The sequence below is a fragment of the Lissotriton helveticus genome, chromosome 4_1 (assembly GCF_964261635.1).
Source record: "Lissotriton helveticus chromosome 4_1, aLisHel1.1, whole genome shotgun sequence".
Taxonomy (NCBI): Eukaryota; Metazoa; Chordata; class Amphibia; order Caudata; family Salamandridae; genus Lissotriton; species Lissotriton helveticus.
The window spans coordinates 1,734,507,295-1,734,527,186 of record NC_136063.1 but is presented as its reverse complement, the minus strand read 5'-3'; the positions used below and the strand labels follow the sequence as shown (position 1 = coordinate 1,734,527,186).

The 19,892-nt window shown below is 42.8% G+C and overlaps 1 protein-coding gene across 1 annotated transcript in view; it reads right to left on the bottom strand.

Moving 5' to 3' along the window:
* BTK (Bruton tyrosine kinase) overlaps positions 1 to 19,892 on the bottom strand; it is a 531,602-nt gene that overhangs the window by 68,623 nt on the left and 443,087 nt on the right. The window contains exon 16 of the mRNA XM_078685905.1: positions 14,082 to 14,146. Within this exon, the coding sequence (XP_078542031.1) occupies positions 14,082 to 14,146 (65 nt within the window). The remainder of the gene's footprint in view (positions 1 to 14,081; positions 14,147 to 19,892) is intronic.

The following is a 19,892-nucleotide window of genomic DNA, read 5'->3' as shown; positions in this document are numbered from 1 at the left end:
TCAGGGATATACCAATTCATGGTTCTTCCTTTTGGACTGCATGGGGCGTCTGCCACCCTCCAAAGATTAATGGACATCCTTTTGCGACCTCACCACGGATATGCAGCAGCATATTTTGATTGTCATCTACAGTCCATCTTGGGATTCCCACTTGACCCATCTTAAAGCAGTCCTCAGGACACTTCGGGAACCCGGTCTTACCGCAAACGCCGACAAATTTATTCTCACCACCAATTCCATCAAATACCTGGGGTACCACATACAGGAGGGTAAAATCAGTCTCCAAGAAGATAAAGTTAAGACCATAAGAGAGTTACCACCCCAAAGGATAAAAAAGGAGTCAGGTCCTTTTTGAGATTGATAGGATGTGTTATAGACAGATGCCTTGAACAATGGACTAGGGGCTGTACTCTCCCAGCCAGACAAAACAGGTCAGCTCCGCCCAGTGGTATATATCAGCGTAAACTTTTACCCTTTGGAGGTGCATTATCCCACTATAGAAAATGAGTGCTAGCCATCAAGTGGGGTATGGAGGACCTTTAATATTACTTGTTAGGCTGTCCTTTACCCCTATTGACTGATAATGCACCCCTGGTTCAGTTGTCCCGCAACATAGATACTAACATAAAGGTGCATCAGAGGTTCTTAGCTCTTCAACCTTTCTCGTTCCAGACTCTACATCTCCCTTGGAGTCAACAGGTGAATGCAGATTTCTTGTCCAGGACTCGTGTGTCTGCATGGCCAGATCAGCCATGCCTGGTTGGGATGCATTGTGATCGGGAATCCAAGGTAGAAAAAGCAAGCAGCTCCGGAGGGGACACCGGGGGCATGAATAGACCACAGGTCAGTGTTCTTGTTGTTATACTCACCACTCCTCAGAAGCCATGCATGGCCATTACTAGGCCAAGATCAGGAGCCTATGGTGTGTGAGGAAAGGAGAATGCGGAGGAAAAGAGCACCGAACAGTGCAGACGCCGAACCAAGACAACTGGAAGAGGAGTTGGGAGAGCGAGATGACCATAGAACAACAGTTGATACCAGACGCCGTGAAGGCTGTTATGAAGACTGTTCAACAGCCGCCGGAGACGAGGGAAGCATTGGCAGAGGAGGAGGATGGCAGGAGGGCCCTGGGGAAAGCGAGCTGGACGAGATCACTGTGATACCTTAATCTGAGTCACTGCCTCAGGCAAGTGCTGCAGCTGGGTTTTTGCTGCGTGGTTTCTTGGGCTATTTACCAGGCTATTAAGTGGGTTTGTAGGAGCACCTGGTATGATTATCACAAACACGGGAAAGAAAAGGGATCACTGGTACATGTGCTGAGACCCTACCTTACTGCAAAACCGTGAACCTATGCATATTTCATGCCTCAAGCCTAAGAATTACAAAGACATATGTCAGTAATAAATTACCTCAGGTCAAGCCCCATGTGAGAAAGACACAAGGTGTGATGACGAGATCTCTACATAGTGAAAGAAGAACTGATTATTAAGGTCTCTTTTTCCTGACTGATTTCCCCAAGGCTGAAATTGGACCTGGTGAAGCACACAGAAGTTCCCTCAGACGAGCTGGAAGGAGATCCTTGGCAGTCAAGAAGACCCCTGTACTCATTCAGCCCCCCCACTTCATCCTAGCACACCTCCCTTAAGCAAGGATCTACTTATTGGACATGCGAGCAGAAGGCATGCCGCCAGTGCGCTAAAGGCAAGCCTGCCTGTTCCCGTCTGCGCCTTGACCACACCCAGCACCAGGAACCCTGCCAAGCTCTGGACCCCAAACTCATCAATAACAACTGCCGCTGCACCTCTCCAAGTTCAGTGGACCTTTTCCTTACTGGCCCTGCCTTTTCTCCTGCAACACCAGAGCACCCACACACGTGATGACCTCCATCCGAACACGACCACTTCAGAACATCTCCATTGCATCCTGCTCAGCGCATGGTCACTCTGCAAGCATGCAATCGAGATCTGGGACACCATCTCCTCCCTTACCCCAACCTCATCTTCCTCACTGAGACCTGGCTCAACCCCGCATACGCATTCAACATCGTCTCAGCAATGCCCGACTGCTATACGATAGCTCAAGACAGGATCAACAAACATGGAGGTAGAATCACCATTAGTCATAAAGAAACCATCCACTGCACTACCACCACAGATGATACCACCCCGATCATGGAACACCTCAACTTCCAACTCCAAACTGACGGCAAAACCACCATCACAAGCACCCTTGCTGCAGCTTCTGTGACACCATCCCTGAATTCATTGCCCCGCTCGCCACTGACTCCAAACGCTACATCTTCCTCGGAGACCTCAACTTTCACTTCGACGAACGTCACAACACCACCAACCTCCTCAGAAGCATAAACAACATTGACCTCACCCAGTTAGTCACTGACCCCAAACGCATTGCAGAACACACACTCAAACCCATCTTCTCGCACTTCCTTAAAAGATTGTAGACCACACAGAATTTTTGTTTTTTTGGGGGGGAGTTTTATATAGTGCAAAATCGACCCAAAGGTATCAGAGCACTTTGCATGAGCACCACTTGTGGTACAGATGGACACATTCATTTTGTTAGTCACAGAGATTAAGGGCAGATGTAGGTAGGCTTTTACCGGTCAGTAATGGCCGAAATCGGCCGTTATCGACCGGTAAAAGCCTTTTCCTATGTAGGAGGCTATTTTACCAATTCGGTAAATAACGAATCGGTATTTACCGATTCGGTATTTACCGAATCATCATTTACCAATTCGGTATTTACCGAATCGGTAAATGAAATGTAGGAAGCACTTCAAACAGTGCTTCTGGGCTCAAAGGATTTGTTATTTACCACCAACTATTAGTTGGTGGTAAATAACGAATTCCTATGTAAATGCAAATATGTGCATTTACCCCTGTGCCATGTGACAGACATACATGCCCTTAGGGCATGAATGTGTGCCACATGTACACACCAGCACTAATCAGGGGTGCAACAGGGTGTCAAAGTGCCACCCTGCCACCCTTGTCTTTTTCCCTATTTTCCCGAATCGGTAATTGACATTCATTCCTATGGGGCTCTAGGCCCATAGGAATGAATGGCAATTACCGAATCGGTAAATACCGATTCAGTATTCGGTAATTTTTACAGAATTTTTATCTACATGGCAATTACCGTTTCGAAAATACCGAATCGGTAAAATTCGGTATTTTCGAATCGGTAATTTGCAATTACCTACATCTAGTCCTAAATGATTTGCCCAGAATAACAGGATGTTTAGCGTCTAAATTCACAAGCCAGAATCATCCTCGACCTCCCAAAGCGAACCCACATCACCCTCCACCTGAGAATGCTCTACTGACTTCCTATTCAGGATAGATGTCAATTCAAGACGTTGATCTATACCTACAAAGCCCTTCACAACCAAGGACCACCATCATCAACCACCGCCTAAACTTCCAACAATCCCTCCAGACACCTGCACTCTGCCTCCCTCCCTAACACTCCTGGCATCCGCTGAATTAACAGTGGAGGACACTCCTTCTACTACCTCACTGTGAAGGCCTTGAACAACCTCCTCCTTCACCTCTGGACCTCATCTTCTCTGTTGGAATTTAGGAAAGGACTCAAGACCTGGGTGTTTAATTGATCCCTCCCTAGCAGCAGGGTCCTCCGTGTCTGGATACCCTCACAGGTGATTAGCCACACTGTACAAGACTGACCACTACCTCTTAAGTGATCTCATGATTGGCTTATTAATCTTAACACCTTTTCGATTCAGTGACCCTGTTCTGCACACCAAATCCCCTAAAAGTCATCAACCCGCAGACCAATATTTTGTGGTAGATCCTTTTTAGGTCTGTCTTGACAGTACAGTTGTCCCCAGAGGTAATGTGATTAGGCTAAAAAAGAGCTTTCAGGAGTACTACAGAGAGGTGCTTATCTCCGCCCACATATTGGTAGTCAGCAATGCATCTTTTGATTGGGCATAAGTTGTATGCTCCTGCACAAAAAAGTGCTCCTCGATGCAGCTGTAACTATTTTGTTGATTTATCCAGCTGAATGAGCCAAGAGCATTATAGCAGCCTGAGCTTGAATTTTCAGGAGCACACACATGACACTGCAATGCAGTTAAAGTGTCTTAGATAACTGGGTTATTTATGGTGTTTGCTTTTCTCTAGCAGTAGCACAGATGGAGGAGAGCAGCCATGAGTTCTGGCCCCCTCCCCATACCAAATCATTAACTTTAGACTTCAGAGCACAGTTTTGTGTTTGCGAGCATTATGGGGTGCCCAGGACGATACTAGTCTACATGGATTTTTAGGTCTTGCTTGACATTGAAACTGTCACTTGACCTTATGTGATCAACAAAAAGGAGCTTTCAGAGTTCTACTGCGAAAGAGGATTAGGGTCCACCCACTTGTTGGCTCCTCAGAGTAGAGGATTTGATTGCGCAGAATTTGTTTGCTTCCATAAAGGCAAACTGTGAATATAGAAGGTTTGCTCTGTGAGAACCTTTCTTAGGCCCTCTTAGGAGAGAGAGTATGTTGCTTAACCAACTGTAAATTTGTATACCTACCTAATTTTACAACTGTGGGCCTGATGGTTGCCATGTGTAAAAGGTTACGTTGAAAACTGTAGGCCTGAGTTGGTTATGGTGATAAACTATAGGCCTGATTGGTGCACCTGGAAACGTTATGTCTGTTGCCATAGATATAGTCTGCTTAGTATGAAACATTATGACAAAGGCAGTTAGTCTAGGTTATTAATTGTGAAAAACATTTGTTAAACCCAATAAGCCTTAAATTGTTGGTTGCTATCACATTATTACAGGCCTTGTGCAAGTATTTTGCTGTGTGCCATTTCACAGATTACCATATTGGCTCGGGTTTGGGCACTTGCCACCCACTTTGACAAACCGTGGGGGGTTTCCTCCTAATGATTCTTGTTAGGCCTTGATGAGAATGGTTGTATATTGTTTTGCAAGCTTTACTTTTCTACATGTTTGTAATTTTATAACTGTATCCATAATGGTTGCCAGTTTATGTACATTTGAATAAGCCGGTGCTGGGTAAGGTAGGGTGTAAAGCTAATGGTAAAGGGTAATGGCTTCATTAGTTCATTGAGACATGTCATGCCAGATTTCATAGCCTGTGTTAAAGACAATAGGCTTTTAAGATTGCATAGTTGTTACAATGTGCTAAAGCCTGTAGGAAGGTATTTTGTTACATGGAATTTCACAGATTACCATAATAGACAAGGGTTCTGGTGTTGCTGATTCACCCGGAGAACCATAAACATAAAAGATATGCACCAAAGTAATCGTTGTTAAGCTCGCTTAGCAGAGATAGTAGTTTGCTTTGCCAGCTGTAACTTTGTATATATTTCTACTTCTATGACTGTATGCTATATGGTTGCCTTGGGGAAATGTTAAACTCAGTACAGTATCCTTGAGTTGGTTACGGTGACAAGCCAATGAAAAAGGTTATAGGCGTCATTGCTTTTTATGAAAAGTTACAATAAAGGAGATAGGCCTGACATATTGATTGTGAGAATGATATGATAAAGTCTATAGGCATTTGGGGTGGATTGTTATTGCTCAGTATTAAAGCCTACAGGTTCTTTGTTAAATGAAATCTCACAAATGACCTTAGTTGGAAAGGATTTTAGTGTTGAGTACTCCTACTGACAAACCATGGAGATTGAAGATTTGCACTATGAGAATCCTTGTTAAACCCTGCTAGGAGAGACAGTATTTTGCTTTGCCAACTGTACTTCTGTATATATTTGCAATTTTATAACTTTATGCCAGATGGTTGCCTTGTAGGAAGCTTACACTCAGTAAAGTATTGGTGTATTTTATGAACTGCTCAATTAATTAAAATCATTACAGTAAAAACAAACAGCATATAAAGCTAAAACCATGATCTAAAAACATCTGTTTATCTTCGTTATGGTGATAAGCCCATGAAAACAGCAATAGATTTGATTGGTGTGCAGGGAAATAGTATGCCAGATACCATAGCTTCGGCCTGTTTATTTTTAAATGTTATTAGAAAGGCAGTAGGCCTGATGTGAGAGAGTGGTTTACTAAGGGTGAATTGAGGTCCACCACAAGTAATAATTGAACTATTCTGTTAGGTGCAGTTAAAAGTTTCGGTAAATTAAACCTGAGCTCAACTCCTGGTAGCTATGGCACAGAGCAGATAGGTTTAACTTAGGGAAAATGTGTAAAGCATTTAGAAGTAACTAAACAAATAAAAAGTCAAAAACACAAAACACTTAAAATCCCTCACCAATTTATATAAATAGAGCAAAATGTAATGAACAAAATGACCCCAAACTACAAAAATCCTATAAGGGTAACAAGACATGATTTTTTTAAGATTTAAGGGGAAATAGCACCAAAAAGCACAAAGGTCCAATGATAGTGTTTTCCGGCCAACTGTGATGGAATACAGGCCAGATACACCAACTAGGTTCCACCAGGTCAGAGGTTTAACCTTTGGACTTGGTCTTTTTTTCTGGAAGTCAAAATCCTTCAGCAGTGCATAGCAGCAGGGGGTATCCGAGGAAGTCTTCCCGAAGTCAGATAGGGGTTGGGTAAGGTACCACTACAACAATGAGTCAGATAAGCTGGGGTGATTTTTCCACGTCCTCTGGAAGTTTAGAAGTCAAAACATTTTCTAGTCCCCGGTTATCAGAAGTGGTAGAAGAAGTGCAGTTAGATGCAGCCAAGGGTCTTATGACCTTACAAACAGCACTCAGGAATCAGGATTCACACCAGAAGGGTCCAGGTCATGGCCAGTTCATACTGGTCAGCTGAGAACCTCAGGAAAGGCCTCTTGAAGTTTTGATAGCCCTGTAGCCAACCAGGAGGCCAGCCAACTGACCCTTACAGGCTTTTTCCTTGCCCTGGGTACATGAGTGAGCAGGTCCAGTCCTGTATGGCTCCTCTTGGGCCACACACAGTAGGTCCAGTCCTATTCTAGCCCTTCTGCAGGTGCAAAGAAAGGCTCTAAAGTGGGTACCTTGGGATGCCATATTTATTCCTGCCACCCCAACAACCAATGGGCTAAGTTTTCCAAGAAGTAACTCTACCCACTTTTGCAGCAGTTTCTGTTTGCTCTACTGACAACAATCCTACAGTGCCCCTAAGTCCTAAAATCCAAGATGGGGAAGCCATTTACCTGTGTGCACACCCAGAGGTGTCCCTATGGCCGGTTTGAAGTGACCAAGGAAAAGGGTATTGATCATTACCCTGGCCACACCCAGAGGTGTGGCCAGGGTAATGATCAAAACCAGCCATAGGGACAGTTTTCCTCCCCGTGGGATTGGTAATTGCCTTAGAGGAACGACAAAAGCTGGGGCCTGTCCAGGTGTTACCTAACATTTTCTTGTGTCAGGGAAGGCTTCTTTGAAGCCAGTTAAGTTCTTGTGCAACCTTCCTGCCTGGGTAAGAGAAAACACCTCCAATACCCAAACCATTGTCCCTGCATTGAGCACAGTTTTCACACCGCAAAAGGACTAAGCACTCACTGGCCTTCATCTGGAGTGCATGCAAGTTAGCCTACAGGAGCTGAAGGCAAGAAAATTGTGCGTTTCTAAGAGTTACTTTTCCTTAATATTTATTACAAATCTGACTTTACCATTAAGTGGGGCTTTTTATACATTTTACAAAGAGTGTTTTAATCATATTTCTAGCTGACTCAATCCAGAGATAGCAGAATTAGTATTTAATCCCTCTTCTCGATGTTTCACTATAGGCCAGTCAGCCTTGCTATAGTGAAAATTGGTTTTGAGTGCTGGTCACTATGAGGCCATGTTAACTTTACAATTTTTTCAATGTCCTACTTTTAAATACCATGTACTCTGCCTTGTAGACTACAAGGCCTACATTGGGGTGACATATTAAAATTTAAAAGGAACATTTTCTCCAATCAAAAAGTGTTATCTTTGACAGGTTGTGCTGCAGGATTTATACTGCAGCACTCTGACTACAGTGGTGGGCCTGCAGTCATGGTTGCCTGGTCACACTACTGGATGGCATAGTAGAGCTGTAGCCCATAGCTAATATTTAAAATTCCATCTCGCATATGTATTTTGGGCTTCAAAAACAAGGTGATGGATGGAATACTTACATTTTTTCAGCCACTGGCAATCGCTCAGGCCGCATCCCAATCCATCGTTTTTTGCCCACCATCGCAGATCAGGTTGGGCCAAGCCATCTCCAAATCAGTTTTGCTCCAGCTCCAATGGGAACAGTCTATCCCAAACTGCCAAGCCAGGTCGTCCGTGATCTATATCACAAGCAACCCAGGACCAGTTTTGCCCTTTTTCTGGTTCATGGAGGACACGGCCGAGCAGTTCAGGCTGGTCTTTTCCCACTGGAGCAAGGCCAAGACTGATTTGTATATGGCAGGGTCCAAATTAAGGTGGCATGGTCTGCAAAGTACTGATGAACTAGGATGAGGCTCCAAGTAATTACCAGTGGCTGATATTGATTCAAGCATTGCATCCATGGCTTTTTTGTATGCTTCAGTCTGACATCCTATGTGGGATGGAAATGCCCAGACGTGGATTCTGTGCACACTGTGCCACTGGAACTAAGACATACCCAGCTAATACGGATGAAACCAGTCCTGGGTTGCTTGTGTTCTGGTTCAAGGAGGACCTGACCTTGCAATTCATGCCAGACTGTTCCCATTGGAGCACAGTCAAGACTGATTTGCTAGTGGCTGGATTGAAACTGATGTGGCATGGTGTGCAAAATAATGATGTACTGGAATGCGACTTGAGTAATTACCAATGGCTGGAATTAATTCAAGCTTTCTATCCATCTCTTTTTTGTATACTCCAGTGACTTGCTAGGTGGGACAGGAATGCCTAGAGAGGGGTCATGTGAACACTGTGACCCAAGAACCAAGCTATACCCGGCCTAGAATAGGGCCACGCGTTGCTTGTGGTCCTTTGGTTTAGAGCGGACCTTGCCTGGCAGTTCGGGTTGGACTGTTACCAGTGGAGCAGAGTCAAACCTGATTTGCGTATGGCTTGGTCTAAACTAAGGGGGCATGATATGCAAAATAAGGAGGGACTTGGTTACGTCCCTGAGTAATTGCAAGTGACTGAGATTAATTCAAGCATTCCAGCCATCACTTTTCTGTATACCTTAGTGTGTCACCTTTTTTAGTCTGCAGTGCGTTTTCTTTTTTCTATTGTGTTCTTTTAATTTATCGCGCATATGTTGTTTCATTTTTGTGTGCTTTATTGCGGTTGTGTCAGAGGGTGAATGCAAGAATGAGTAAACAGATGAATGGATGAATAGACGCATCAGTGCAAAGATGATTGACAGAGTGAATGTATGAGGAGTTATTGAGTGCCTAAACTCATCAGTAACACAAATGCACTTTTTTTTTCTTCAGCCAGACCTATTAGCATTGCCAATGCTTTTCTGCTTGCTTCCCTACATTTTCAACGCTATAACACAGCAGAAACATGGTAAGCGGGGCATTGCAAAAAACCCTTTTAAATAAATCAATGAATATCTTCTCATTTTATCAGTGCTGTATGGTCCAGTGTGGTGGCACCTTTTGATTGACAATATGTGTTAGAAAATGTTTATTAGATACGTTTTGCTTGTATAGTGTACCCTGTGCAGGAGACCCTGCTAGGCAAGCTGTCAGAGATGCCACACAGAAAACAGCTATGCCTTTGAGTGCAGTTTCTCCTGACAATTAAAAAGCTTGGTCTTTCTTAGTAAAATAAAGGATAGGAAACCTTGGGTGAAAAAGAATATTTGTGCTGCCCTGCAACATCCCTTTACTTATAGGCATCGTATTCAGGGCCAGATGTACGACCCTTACAATTTGTGTGTCGCAAATTGCGTTGTTTTGCAACTTGCCATTTGCGACTCGCATAATGCAAATTAGAACAGTGTCTCAGACACTGTTTGCGATACCTTATGGGGCCGCAAATTGCATGCCCCATCGATAAACATGAGGCAGGTGCAATATGCAACCCCATTGGGAATGGTTAGCACTCCCAGGGATGGTGACCAGCTGGGGTCAGCAGACCACCATGTCTGTGACTACTTTTTAAATAGATCAAGTTTTTTTTTTTTAAATGCAGCCATTTTCCTTAAAGGAAAACGGGATGCATTTAAAAAAGAAAAATGAAACGTTTCTGTTTCGATTTTTTTATTTTGTTTTATTCATAAAGTTTAATTGAAACATACTTATGTGACAGCTCTATGTACATATCATACATTTTAAACCTTATAACAGTAATACAACTCACGGCTAAAAAGGTACAATAGTGCAGACAGTGCAGAGATCATTACATACAGTGTAGTACAGTTAGTCTTGACAATGACAACACACATTATAGCTGTACCCCAGAGGTGAACGGTACTGTTTCAATTTTTAAGAGTATGCAGTGGTCTGTGGGACCACTTCCTGCTCTTAAAAAATATGTTCACATCCATTCACAAAGAAGAAGGGGTCACTGCCTGCTCTTAAAAAATATTTCCACATCCATTCACAAAGGGGAGGGGGTCCCCTGGGGACCCCTTCCTGTTTGTGAGTGTCTTACCACCTACTTGAAGTAGGTGGTAAACTGCGTGTGTTTTGGGACCGCAATTACGGTCTCAAAACAATTGTACATTAAAGTATGAATTGCTATTAGGAAGGGACGCCCTTGCCATGCCCCTTCCTAATAGCCTTCCTTCAATGCCTAAACTGTTTATATAATCTGACACTTCCTTTTCATCAACAAACGCAGAATCCATCCCCAGGAGATTTAAAGGCCAAACACACTTATTGTGCGCTTATTAATGCTCGCTCTCTTATAAAACACAAAGAGGAAATCTATGAATTTATAACCAGTCAAACATAGATCTCCTCTTTATCACTGAAACCTGGGCGGATCAAGCATCTGGCCCAGATTTCTGTATGGCCACCCCGGATGGATACCATGTGGTCAGGCAGGATAGATCCCCGGGGAAAAGAGGCGGTGGTATAGCCATTATATATAGAAAAAACCTTGTAACAAGGATAGAACCCATTGATATCGAGTCTGCCGAAGCATTCACTTTTTCTATTATGCTTTCTCCCGTGCAATCCTTCAAAGGAACTCTTCTCTAGCGTCCAACTACCCTCCGGTCCCCCTTCCTGGCATCTATCAATACCTTACTAGAACCTATGGCAGCCAATCCTGATTATACGATATTAGGTGATTTTAATTTTCATCTAGAAACCACTAATGACAGAGATTCATCAGCCCTAATCTCGGACCTCTCCTCAGCAGGTCTTAAACAAATGGTTACTGCTCCCACCCATCAGGCTGGACACACCCTTGATGGCCTATTTACTAATAACCCTCACATCATTTCGTCCTCAGTGAAACCTCTAACGTGGACAGACCATGCTGCAGTAATGTTTACTATCATAACCAGAAATTATAAAAATTTACATATCACAAATCGCTCTTATGTCCAATTTCGAGATTGGAAGAACATGGACGGTTCAATCCTACAGTCCACCCTGGCCTCCACTCAACCATAGGACACAACAGATCCACACATAGCCTCTGAGAATTACAATGTTTGGCTGAACAATGCCTTTACTACGTTAGCACCTCCAAAAAAAATGCTGCCCAACCGTAACACACCTTCCGCCCCTTGGTTCTCAGAAACCCTTAGATTAGAAAGGCAACGGTGCAGAAACTTAGAAAGGCGTTGGCGTAAAGATTATGACAATAATAACAGAGATCTATATAAAAAGGCATTGGCCACATATAGAAAGCTTCTAACCACAGAGAAACGAAAATGTTATCTCGAGCAAATAGAGTTAGCTAAAAAATTCTACTACACAACTTTATCAAGTTGTCACGAAGCTGTCTATTCCACCAGAATGTACTACCATAGAACTGTCCCAAAATCTGTGTAACGACCTGGCGGACTTCTTTAAGCTTAAGGTCAATGACATCTTCTCCAATTTCACCGCCAAGGTAACTACTGAACCTGCTAGTTCCAATAAGAGCGACACCCCCCATCCCACAGCCTTTGGTGAATTTAGTCAAATTTCCCCAACGCAGATAGTTGAACTTATGACAACTATTAAATCAGGATCACCACTCGATCCATGCCCACCTTTGATTCTTAAGCCAGTGACTAACTTGATTGCTCCAGCTCTTACAAACATTTGTAACTCTATGTTTTTTTCTGGCTCTTACCCGTCGATCTGGAAGAAAGTAATCATTAAACCCTTATTGAAAAAACCAAATCTTGATCCCTCAGAACCCAAAAGTTATCGATCGATTGCATCTCTCCCATTTCCGTCTAAGATATTTGAGAAAATCATGAACTGTCAGCTGGCCAACTATATCGATCAGAATAACCTCCTTGACGACACCCAATTTGGGTTCAGGAAAGGTCATGGAACAGAAACAGCACTGATAAAAGCAGCAGATGAAGTCAGACTGATTATGGATCAAGGAGGCGCAGCAGTCCTGATATTATTGGACTTGTCTGCAGCCTTCGACACGGTCGATCATAACATCTTGATCGACCGTGTAGCCCACATTGGCATTCAGGGTAAAGCCAAATCTCTTCTGACTTCCTTTCTGTCTGGCCGTAAACAGTCTGTTAAACTGGGTGGCTTCTACTCTCCTGTTTTCACTTTACCTTGCGGTGTTCCCCAAGGATCCTCGTTAAGTCCGACACTATTTAACATCTATGTGTCGGACTTGGCGAGGGTCATTAAATCATATGGAATTGGGTTGACATCATACGCCGATGACACCCAGCTAGTACTGGCCATTCATAACAACGGAGGAGCAGTTGCGGCCAACTTTCAGGAAGGCATGATGGCCATCAGCTCCTGGATGGTTCACAATTGTTTAAAATTAAATTCAGACAAGACGGAGGTCATGATCTTCGGTAGTTTGACCCCGTCTTGGTCCCCAGCATGGTGGCCTCTGGACCTAGGCTCCCCCAACACCGGTTACCAAAGTCAGGAACTTAGGGGTATTATTTGATAATAAGTTGTCATTTCTGAGCCATGCTAATGCAGTAGTTTCTGCATCCTGTTACACTCTTAGGATGGTTAAGAAACTACTGCCTTTCCTCCCCTTCAGTGCATGCAAGACCCTTAAGTGTACCCTAGTACTTTCCAAGGTCGATTACTGTAATGGTCTGTTACTAAATGCCCAAGAGCAAGTCTTCAACAAGATGCAACTAATCCAGAACGCGGCTGCTAGAATTCTGACCTGTACATCAAAATTCTCTTCCATCACCCCCATTGTTCGCCAACTTCATTGGCTTCCGGTCAGGAGTCGCACCAAATTTAAGGCGCTGTGTATTACTTACAAAGCCATGAATAACATAGGGCCAGAATTCCTAAAAAAAGCCTTGTGTGTATACACTCCCAAAAGAGCCTTACGCTCATCCTCAGCCCATCTGCTCCCAATCCCACGTACAAAAAAAGTGAATTGGGGAGACAGACGATTCATAGTGGCTGTTTCCAGATTGTGGAAGACTCTCCCCCACTATATAAAAAATAGTCCTTCCTTAATGACATTTCGGAAACAATTAAAAACATGGCTTTTTAATCAGTAATAAGTCAGGGCTCCCCCTCAGCACAGGATTTGAGCAGCGCCGAGACACCTTAGGGTATTTGCGCGCTATATAAATTATATAAATAAATAAAATAATAGCGAGTAGCAAATCCTATTTTGCGAGTTGGTAATAGGTTACCGACTCGCAATATAGGGTTTGTACATGGGGCAGACCTATTTTGCGGTTGCACACGGGCAGATTTCCCATTTGCGACCAAAAAACACGGTCGTACATCTGGTCCCGAGAGTACTGGAGCAGATATTGGCATACCTTTGTCATGCCCTGCTACTTGCACATGCCAATAGTGAGTTTTAAGTGGTGGTTCATGATATGGATTGATTATATGCAGCTTCTGTATAGGTCTGTATTTACTCCAGAAGCACTGAAGAATGCCCTTCACAGCTCACGAGAAGAAACAATTTGTCTCTTAGTGTTACTGAACTTCTGCGTCAATTTATACAACACATGAAAACAATCTCACCTGGAAAGGCCGAAATCTGCAACTTTCACTATTCCATTTTCATTTACCAAGCAGTTTCGGGCAGCCTGCAAATAGACCATGAGAAACGCACATCAAGCTTAAGAACAAAACACGTTAGAATCAAGGTGCAGCACACATGCTTAACAGGAGCCTGCAAACAGACAAGAGTAAATTCTGCTGCTCGGTTTCATGCAGTGTTGCTTATGAGTTTTCTTGAGCATTCCCCCTCATTTCGAACTTATAACCATGTGACATGCTGGACTTTGTATTTCTATCAAGATAATGAACATATCCATAGTTCATTATGTGTCAATAATATTTAAAATAATTGCTGGCAATATAAAAGTTAAAATGGCTATTATTGTTTGTAAATACATAAACCTTACAGTCGGAGTGTAGTTATACTATGCGGAAGTAAAACAAACACACATCCAGAGGTGAATGTACTTATACAGCAACCATGGTCCTTGAACTCCCCAATAGCCCCTTATAACGCCTGACACAAATAAGTAACACATAAAAAGGAATAAAGTGAAGGCTTTTTGCATATAAAGCATTACATGGCTATACTTTAATGTTGAAGGCCTGGACTACATTCGCAAACAAAAAGAAAACAGCAAATCGAATTCCTACCTGAGTAGAGTTACATGATATGCCAACTCATTGACATAATACAAGTATAATCAGCAAGGAACCTTAAATACTTCATTTGACATTACATGGTGCTCAGAGTACCTCCCCATCAAACACACAAAGGTGATCTGAGGAATGCCTGCAATAAGTCTAACCACTGGCAACCACCTGGTTTAACACTCCAACCCGTTATTTTGCCCACCATGCCACCTCAGATTAGACCCAGCCCCATACAAATCAGTTTTCGTCCTGCTCTAGTGGGAACATCCAAGACTAAAATGCCAGGCCCAGCGCTTTCCGAAGTGGAACACAACAACCCCAGACCGGTTTGAGCTCTTCGACCGGGTGTTGCCGGGTGTTGCTTGGTTCCAGTGGCAGAGTGAGCAGGGGGCCCATGTCTGAGCATACCGCTGTCATGAGTACCTTCTCAACACACTTCATGTGCCATGAAAAATGTATATACAGGTATTAAACATGAAATGGATCTAAACTCGCTTTCTCTGACTGGGTAACGAACCCCGCCATTAGAGAAGTGGTGAATCAGCTTCTACCCCTATTAAAACACCTACTCTGAAATGGTACTTATGAATAACAATAATTGCCAGACTACATGAACTACTAACTGAGTAGGATGTTAGCCCTAAAAGGACGTTTCAGGGTAGATGAGTGTAGTAAAGGAAACTACACAACGCAGGGTCTTCCATGTAGAGTTTAATGGCGTGAAAGGAAGGCAGCTTAACATCCACATGTTTCTGGCTTTTTCTCTCTCCCCAACCGTCTCTCCCTTGAAGCCTCACCAACCCGAATTCCAAGACGCAGCCGCCCGCCAACATTCTGTATAAGATTAGAACACTACACACCTACCCCTTAAAAAAAAAAAATTCTAATATAAAACTATTTACAAATACAATATCAATTAATCTGCAAACTAAGATTACCCTAATACTGAAAAAAAATCTTTCATTTTCACGGGAACGGTCTTTACTCGTGCGCTTCTCCGTACCTCTACATCTTGCCCATCCTTGATCACACAGTTGTCACTTCACTTCCCATCATTCATCACACTAGTGCTCGAAACTGTACCATATGACCCAGACATCTCACTTCGAGGGACCGAGTTAGGCGCTCCTGCCCCCAACATCAGAAGTTTGGGTGGGGGCATCTCGCCACAAGTGCCGTGGAGTAAACTCTTCTCCCAGCTTCTCTCCTTGTCCACCGATTGTATTGCATGTTGGAGCTGCACCGCAAGATAGTATAGTTCTAAATTGGGAAGTCCCAACCCATCCTGCCACCAGGGCTGCTTCAGAGTTGCCAGGCTGTCCCTCGACCAGTCGTCCAGGGCAACTCAACAATGATTCTATCCAGTTTGATGCATTAGTAAATTGATGATAAAACAATGGACAACATTGAGGTCCATGTGTATTTATGGGATTATCTACGTTTTCTTCATCATTATGAATTTACAGCATTTGCTTGATAATTTGCCACATCATTTGACCAAAACTTTACTTTTTAGTAATATGCAGTTTTTGCCTCATTGTTTTGATATCATCGCTGCATAGTTTTGTCCTCCCTGCCACGTAATCCTAGAAGCCCTGACAGTGATAAAGCTCTGCAATGTAGGGTAGAGAGCTGTGATTATGTTGATTAAATCCATATTTCACAGGCAACCATGTTAAACTTTCGATATTTCAGTTTCCTGTGAAAAATGGGTTTTTATATCTTAGCATTTTGTACAATGAAAGCACCCAAATATGTATGTATATTGCAAAGCCAATGAGACTCTATTTATAGTTAGATCAGCGTTTTCATTGAAACTTTCCAACAGAAATGATTCAACTGATTTAAGTTCATCTTGGCATCTTTTGTGTAGATCCATCAAGGGGCGACAAAAAAGCTCCAAAAAGTAACATATCCCAGTTTAGCTCCAACAGGAATATATTTTCTTCGTTTGGTGTATGTCAGTTTAGTTTTTTTTGAGAATATAGAGTTACAAAAATGCATTAGTGGGCTAGAAATGGTTAAAAGTTACAATTTGAACAATTAGTCTGCGCAATAACCTCAAAACCTATTTTTCCATTGTTCATTTCGGGCCTGCAAACTCCAAGGGCCTGATTACAAGTTGCTCGTTAAAGGCTATCTCATTTACAAGTTGTTAGGTATTTCACGTTTTCGGTAATTATTGAATGCGCCAAATAACTCAACATTTGTTAAATTTTAGCAGGTAAAATGTAACGGGGGAAAACCACAAGGTATATACCGTATCATACGGATTTTGGTGCGTTAAACACCATAATCCACATGTTATTCCCCAACACTCCATAATAGGTGGTATTTATCACACTCAATAAATAACGTATACTGTGGTATTGTTATTTATCATGTGTGATAGGTACAACCTATACTTATAATAAGGGCACAAGTAGGGTTGGAGGACCTGAAGGCTCTGAAGGCTCTGCCTGTCTGGCTGCAAGAGGAAATGTTCTCTTGTGGCTGCCATTATAGAGTGCAAAGCCCAAAAAAAGTCAAGAAAGGGGGCAGGGTGGGCATGCTTTGACTAAGGCCTATGTGGGGGCGGGGGTGTCCCCAAAGTGTTTAATGTGTGTGTGTCACAGGCTCCACAAACTCTTCTACTGATTCACAAACTCCAACTGGGACAGACCGCCATCCTTGCTACTTATTGTGGCCTCTGTGTTCCCTGACCACATTGGTTTGAATATTTATGAAAGACCATCCAAGTCTTTTAATATGACCCCTCTACTCTATTAATTATCTTTTCATTTCCATAGCACTGAGGCACTATACTGTTTAACCACGATAGAGCAGCCCCCCAACTGGCAGAGTTTTCATACTCATTTTTGACGGGCAGCTGACAGCCTACTCATAACTAAGCAGCTGCCCAACTCTAGTTATTTAGTTGGTTGCTAATATCTTCTGACATTGTATATCCCTAACCATGTGCCATATCATCATGGGTATATTATATGATTTGTATAAGTCTGGACAATAAACCATTATTTACTGCGGTCTCCTAACTCTAATTACTGTCCCTTGGTTCCTTCGCCTTGTACCTCTGATGAAACCTAACAGCCTGATTACAACAATGTGACTCCTGGAATATAATCATGCCTAACCTAATGTTGGGTTGTTGACAGCTTAATCACAGTGCCAGAGTTGGCCAACACTTACCAACGAATTTGATAACACCATATATCTTTGCCTAAAAATTCACAATTAGGGGCTCCTCTTCCGCCTCATGAATTCACATGACAAGAGGTTATATTGGTCTCACAATTATGGCAACACTTGCTCCCATATGTAGCCACCTAACTTTAGTGAACATTATCAACTATTAATCATATCTTGTATATTTGTTATAAGGGAAACTGTTACAAATTGGGTTTCTGGTTAGCAGTGTATGCACGCTGCCCAAACAGGAACCACAATCCCAGTCAGAGTAAGTGAAGTACACACTAAAACTTTACCTGTGCTTACTCTCTGGTAGCTTGGAAAGAGCAGTCAGGTTACACTAAAGAGGCAATTTGTAAAGTATTTGTGGACACTCACACACAATAACACAGTGAAAATACACAAAAATAATCCACACCTGATTAAACCAAGACCAACATGATAAAACTCCAACATACACAAGTCAAGATATGAATTTTGCGAGATGAAATCAAAATGCAGTGCTTAGAAGTCAATAGTTGCAACTGGGGCTTTCTAGTTGTACTCGACTGGGACAAATCCAAAAGTTCAGTCCGACTGTGATGGAGCGCAGGTCAGATACAAGAGTCATTCAGACCCGCGAACAGCACCGTGGATGCTTTGGGAATCGTAGATGATGCAATGCACAGAGGAGGTGAGCCGTTGTGGATGCAGGTTATGTGTAAGTTCCTGAAGGTGGTGCAAGTTCATTGAGGCATTGACGATTGGGGAAGATGTGGTGTGCAATGGAGGTGATGCGTCCGGTACTGGTGTGAGGCCTTTGTTCTTGAAGGTGGCGCAGGAACAATGATGTGTCGCTTCCTCGATTCGATTACTCTGCATCAAAGTATAGCTGTTTGGCTGAAGATGATGCGTTGGTCGAAAACCACGCAGGGCTAGGGGTGTGTCAGAGTCGGGATGGTGCACCACTGATGTCGTTGTTGCTGTGTCCGATACTCACGCAGCTGCTGTTTTTCAGAGGTGCTGGGGCAAAGTTGGAGCTGCGGTGAAAGTAGAGGTCTTTGCATCGCGCAATCGGTTAGCGGAGTCCACAGCTTTGGTGCAGGCACCGGCGTTGCATCAATTTTTCTGGGATGTGCAAGTTCTGAAATTACGCTTTAGAGTCAATGCATCAGTTTCTTTGTTGCAGCACAAAAACTCACTTTCAAGGGCCCAGGACTAGATTTGGCACCACTTGGCAGAGCAGAGCTTACAACAGAGGAGCCCAGGTGCTGGTAGCAAGATGCAGGTGAAGTCATTGTTGTAAAGTTCAAATACACTACTCTCAGAACCATACTGTAAAAATAAAGTATCACAATGGGGAGTACCAATCTTCTAAAGAAATGAAGTCTAATCAATGTGATATAAACTAGAAGCTCTGCTACTGAGACACAAAATAAAAGAAGCAGAGCTTGATATTCTGAAAAGATTAGCTGATTCTCCCTAAACGCATTTAGATTAACAGAGTAATTTAATACAGTTCAACTAAAGAACATCAGGACACAATAACAGACTCAGGCAATTTTAGATAGTTAGTTACTGTATTAATGTTCCAAAATGTATACAGTTGAGCAATTTCTTAAGCATCTCAGTCAAATATACTAAAACATGTAGTTTTAGACCACTCATTTAGTCAGAATTTCAAATGCAAAGAGGATAGTTTAACAAACATCTGATTAGACATCACTGGCTTACTCTACCAATAGAGCAAAAGAATACTTCAGACCTATCTAAGATTCAAAACAAAGGGGTAAAATAATCAATTTTGAAGTCCTTAAAGGGCGAGTTGATGAGCATTGGCAAAAAGAAGCAAAAATCAATCTGTTCGGCAAATAAGAATTCCAAGTCGACTGCATGCATGCAGCAGCATTAGCAAATGGTCAGTTCACGATAGACAAAATTAGGCATTGCAATAAAAGGATAAAAGCGCAATGATTGGTGTTCCATAGAAAATATTGCGACATGACCATC